Raw genomic sequence first — 6,004 nt, forward strand, 5'->3', positions numbered from 1 at the left:
CATTTACTATTGATTTGTAAACTGACCTATTTCACATATAGTTCTTAATCTTATTTACAAATGCAAGTCCTCAGTGGGGTAAACTGTTCTGCTTCTTCTTTGCTTAAGAGGAAGAACTGAAGCAAAGAAAATAATTTAATTTACATTTACTACAGAGAAATAGCATTTTAGGTATGGTCATTCTAATCTAAGCCATTTAAGGACTGACTATCCTTGAACTTATATGAATTTATATAGTAGCAAGTAAGGTTTTGTACAAAAGGAAATACAGCTGACTCAGGGTACCATCACTGAATAGTAAAACTAAGATAGCCACAACTTTATCAACTGTAGACCAAGGGAGACCATTTAACACTCTTTCATGTTTCAGAATAGATGGCAAACGAACATAGTAGACAGCAGTGTTGCAAGAGTAATTAAAAAATAAAAGACAAGCTGATGGTTGTGGCAGTGTTACTGAAGCCCCCATACAACACTTCTGCACATGTGTCAACTTTCACACATGCAGAAAGCAATGGGGTTTTTATTGTGTGGCTGTGATCACCATCCAGGCGGTTTTCCCCTCATTCTGGAGATATGGAACATTGTTTTCATCTATAGTAAAAGTGGTGTTTTCATCTATACTTGCAACATCCAATGAGGCAGCAGTTAGAAACGAACCACTGGCTTAAAAACTGGTGTTGTCGACAGAACTCTGGCTTCCTAGACCATGTCTGTGTTACCTGTATGAAGGGCACCTGGCAAGGTATGGACTGCACCTCACAAGAACTGGAAAGAATATATTTGGAAAACGACTTGCTCATCTTGTCAAAAGGGCTTTAAACTAAAATTGAGGGGGGAGGGGGGCCAATCTTCACAACCTTGAGAATCTAATTCCAATGATGGAAAGGATAGAAATCCCAGTTATAATATAGGAGATATAAGAAACATATCCAAGACCCATAAAATGCATATACACTAACATTCCAAGTTTAGGGAACAAATTGGATGAACTTGAAGTATTAGTACACGAAGGCAGGTATGATATAGTTGCCATTACTGAAACCTGGTGGGATGAAACTCATGACTGGAATGTACTGATAAAAGAATACAAACTATTCAAAAGAAAGAGACCTAACAAAAGGGGAGGTGGAGTTGCATTATATATAAAATATTTCTACACAAAACCAAGGATGAAAATCTCCTAGAATCCATATTGGTCAATACAAAAATTGCTAAAGGCCACCCAACCAAGCAGAAGAAATAGATGAACTCTTTGCTAATAAATTAACAAATGTATGTAGAAAACATACCATGTAGTATGTAGTAATGGGATACTTTAATTATTCTGATATCAACTGGGACATAGACTCTGCAGCAATTGGGAGATTGAACAGATTCCTAACCAACCTAGCTGACAACTTTGTCATCCAAAAGGTAGAGGACGAAACTAGAGGAAAAGCTACACTGGACCGAATTCTTACTAATAGAGAAGAAGTGACAGAGGAAATTGAAGTTGCCAGAATCAATATAATGCAAACACAAGCAATATAATATAATCCAACTAGTGTCTTAAACTTTAAAAGAGCTGATATTAACAAACTCAGAGAGAGCCTAAGAAAAAAAATCCATGGATAAAAATCCTAAAGGGAAAAAACAACTCACGTAATGTGGGAAACTCTGAAAAATATGATCATAAAAGCCCAGTCCAACACAATACCATTGAAAAAAGAAAAACAAGAAATCCAAGAAGAAACCAGCAAGGCTGTACAAAGATCTTTCTGGTAAACTGAAAGACAAAAAGGATAAGTATAAAAAATGGAAAAAGGGACACATAAATAAGGCAGAATATCAGCAGATAGCACGAATTTGCAAAGATGAGGTCAGGAAAGCAAAGGCTCAGAATGAACAAAAACTTGAACAATGGGCCCCATCCAACAATATGAAATTTAATGCAGAGAAAAGCAAGGTTTTACACCTATGCAGGAAAAACCAAAGGTACAAGTAGAGATTAGGTGAAACCTGGCTCAAAACAGTAACTGTGAGATAGACCTTGCAGGCCTAGTGGACAATCACTTAAACATGAGCCAGCAATGTGAGGCAGCAACCAAAAAAGCTAATACAATCCTTGGTTGTATAAAGAGGCATAGAATCAAAATCACATGAAGTATTAGTACTACTTTATAAATCCTTAGTAAGATCACACCTGTTTTTGTAATGGACACATTACAAAAAAGAAGTTGAGACTTTGGAAAAAGTGCAAAGAAGAGCAACTGATTAAGGGCCTAGAGAAAAAAACATATGAAGAATGGTTGCAGGAATTGGGTATGGCAAGTCTAGAGAAAAGAACGACTAGGGGTGATATGATAGCAGTATTCCAGTATTTGAGGAGCTTCCACAAAGAACAGGGAGTCAACTTATTTTCCAAAGCACCAGAAGGCAAGACAAGAAATAATGGATGGAAACTAATAAAGGAGAGAAGTAACCTGAAATTAAGGAGAAACTTCCTAACAGTGAGGACAATTAACTAGTGGAACAGATTGCCTTCAGAAATTGTAGGTGCTTCATCACTGGAAGTTTTTAAGAAAAGACTGGACAGCCACCTATCTCAAATTGTATAGGGTCTTCTGCTTGAGCAAGTGGTTGGACTGGAATCCTCCAAGGTCCTTCCAGCTCTATTCTGGTTGAAGGTTGCATTTGACAGCCAGCAGAGAAAGGAAGATTCTCATCTGCAAGTTATACACGAAGCCAAGAAATTGTAAGTTATTCCACATGTCACTGCAGAAATGACCACCAATTTGACAGGAACCCAAATGGGACAAACAATGCTATGCAAAATAAGTAACTTGCAAATAACTTATTGTTTTACTAACTGAAAACTATGCTAAAATATATTTGACTTGTACAAAGCTCCAGCTTTCTAATGGAATTGATCATCCTGAAATTATGATTTAATTGTCAATTTTATATCAAAACCTCACAAGGTGGAAGCTTCCTGATCTGTTGCTTTGTTGGTGCACATTAAACAATGACAAACAGAATTAGCTTAATTACTTTGAATTTTTCAAATAAAGCTCTAAACCATGAAATTTAATGAATCTAGGTTCTACAGAAGGTAAAGTCTAGGCATTCATGCCATTGATGTGAAAGCAACATTTATCTTGGGATCAACAATTTAGTTTATGGCTGTAAATAGGTCATCAAAAATAGTCAAAGTGCAGTAGAACTAATACAAAATATCTAATTGCACAAATAACAATAATTTTACAAAATTAATTCTATGCATTCATTTTTGTAGACATTTTCTGCTCAGTCCACACAGCACACATACCTAAATTTTAATCCAAACAAATAGGCTGGATATACTTCTACAGTAACATGGCTCTTATCCCTTTAAGACCTATAAAGACAGAAATTCCAATAGTGCATCTCTGTCCTCACCATAATTAGATGGAAAAACAGTACTTCTTAAATACTTTTGAATTATGGGTTTCTTAACAAGCCTGAAGTGATATCCCTTCTGAAATACAGGCCTTCAAGGCTTAATGGTTTAATAATCATACCTCTGGACAGTAAAAGTTATCATTTTTTGAAGTTTATCTCTTACTAGATTTACCATACACTACATTCCTAGATTTTAAAATTCATTATAGAAAAAGAAAAACCTAATCCCTGCCCAGTTTTGAAATTTATCTAAACATTAAACATTACTTCAGAATATTCTGGGTTATATAAATTTATTTGCTTCTTTATGTACCCAGTATCTCAAGGCAATGAACAGAAATTGAATAAATGGCTATTTTGTTCTTCTATAAACTCTATAAGACATACTTGATTAAAAGTCTCATCCCTGATAATACAGTCTCACTGATTCTATACAGTGATGCAGCTAAGGGCCTAGGTTGATGGGACCCTGCTGTGTAAGCTTTCTTCCACCGAATGAGAACCGTATTCAAACAAGTTCCTCCATAAGGCTACCTCCTAATTCACTTCAGAGGAAATAGTAGTAAGAATGCAAGGTATACCACTCTACTCTGCTACATGTAACAACGAGCTCCTCCTGAATGTTTTAAGATTAACGCATATTCTTCCCACTGAGAAGGAACAAAAAGTTAATAGCAATTAACTTTAACCTTCAAGATTTCCATGTTCTTAAAAAAATCAGAAAGTTTTCTATGACTTTTCTTTCAACATTAGATAAAGGTGTGGCTGCTACTGCGAGGATTATGACATCAGTGTAGGAGGAAAACTTAAGAAGATGGCATGAAAGGCATGTCCGAGAATGCTGGGTTTGTGGAATTAGAGTCTGATTTTTTTCGGGGTGTTTTCAGGATGCTTTCAGCAATTACAGTCTCATTGGGAAACATTCTGACTTTTCCATTTTGACCTGGTTTAGGTTCCTTCACAGGTTCAAGAAACACCACCTTTTTGCCACAGCTAGCTTTCTTCTCATCTGCTGGAAGTTTGAGGGGTGTGTTGGAGGTTAGTATGGATGCATTAGATGTGCTACTTTGGTTCAGTTGCCTTTTCCTTTTCTTTGACTTGCACTTACAAGGACAGGGTGTCAAGTAGAGGTAAAGAAGAACCAAAATAATACTGGCTACACAAGCTGCAAGGGTTGTAAAAGCAGTGTTAAATGTTTCATGAGAGTAAGATTTGTCCACTGTGAAATTGCTGACATTTATTCTTACTTCAATTGTTTCATTCAATAATCTTTTCTTATTTATTGCAATGCAGGAATAAAGTCCAGCGTCTTCATACTGAGCATCATCTATTTCCAGGCTTCCATTATGAAATACTTTGAACTGTTCAGTTGTTTTTCCTGGCTCTAAAACTTGATTATCTGGGCTGATCCAAATAAAACTAGTCCCAGCATCACTGATTTTGGTATCACAGGGTACTATAATCCTCTTACCAATTTGTGCTTCATGAATAAAACCAAAGGCATGGAAAGAACCATTAATGGTGCTTTCTGAGCAATTTAAATAATTGTTCTGCAATAAAGGCAGTTTTTGGGAGTCTTTATTGCATGTGTATTCAGTCTTGAAGTCTTTCACTGAAGTAAAATGTCGAAGATACCAGAAGTTCAGCATGGAATAAAGTATGCAGTCACAATGAAATGGGTTCCCATGAAGATAAATTCCACTTAAGTGTCGGGCTGGTACTAAGCTCATGCCATTCATTGGTATTGACTGGATCTGATTGTAAGAAACATCTAAGAACACAAGTTCTGAGAGCTTGTATTTCCCAGTATAGAGTTCAATTGGGAAGCGTGTGAGAGAGTTGTAACTTAAATACAGCTTTTGCAGGGTATGAATTCCTCCAAAAGCAGCAGAATCAACCTTTGCAATATGATTATTATAAAGCAACAGAACCTCCAGCATTCTCAGTTCCTGAAATATAGGACTGCCCAGTGACTTCAAATTGTTGGATGACAGGTCTAGGTACTTGACATTTGGAATAACTGAGAAGCTCCCAATAGAAATACTGAAAATGTTGTTATGATTGAGGATGAGGGTGTTCAACTTCTCAAGCAGCATGGGTATCCAGTCTTGATCCAAAACCCCAATTCTGTTGTGACTCAGATCGAGTCTTTTTATGTGCTTGAAAAGAGCTGATGGCACCCTTGAGAGGTTTCTGCTGGTGCAGCTCGTAATGTCACTGGCACAGATGCAAGTGGTGGGGCACATTAAAGAGGCACTACAACATACACTTACAGTGAAGATTAAGAGGTAACCCAACCTCTTGTAGTTCCCATGAAGAGAGAGAATACTGTGCCAAACAGAAGACATGACTGAGCTTTAGCTGTCTTCTAATTTTCCTTGCCACCCTTTAGGCATGTAGGTCACTTTGTACCAATCACTGTTAGGACAGAAAGGGAGAGAGAGAGATTTTTTTAAAAAAGGATATTAATATATAAAAGCATTCAACACTTTACCATATTCACCAAAATGAAGTTGCTCGTAGATTTATGATTACTTCTTGTTGGGATTAATGGATAGGCAACTAAAAAAGAAACACAATT

General features: G+C 36.6%; 1 protein-coding gene across 1 annotated transcript; it reads right to left on the reverse strand.

Annotated features, from left to right (window-relative positions):
* Window positions 1-4,229: 4,229 nt before the first annotated feature.
* On the reverse strand, window positions 4,230-5,771 carry AMIGO2 (adhesion molecule with Ig like domain 2). The gene has a single exon (XM_015819456.1). The coding sequence runs from the start codon at window positions 5,769-5,771 to the stop codon at window positions 4,230-4,232; it is 1,542 nt and encodes a 513-aa protein (XP_015674942.1).
* Between the last annotated feature and the right edge of the window lie 233 nt (window positions 5,772-6,004).

Source organism: Protobothrops mucrosquamatus, unplaced genomic scaffold (genome assembly GCF_001527695.2).
Source record: "Protobothrops mucrosquamatus isolate PMUCROS unplaced genomic scaffold, P.Mucros_1.0 scaffold927, whole genome shotgun sequence".
Lineage (NCBI taxonomy): Eukaryota > Metazoa > Chordata > Lepidosauria > Squamata > Viperidae > Protobothrops > Protobothrops mucrosquamatus.

Bases quoted from the DNA above. Each gene is read 5' to 3' on its own strand.
- AMIGO2 (XM_015819456.1), bottom strand. From the start codon at position 5,771: ATGTCTTCTGTTTGGCACAGTATTCTCTCTCTTCATGGGAACTACAAG.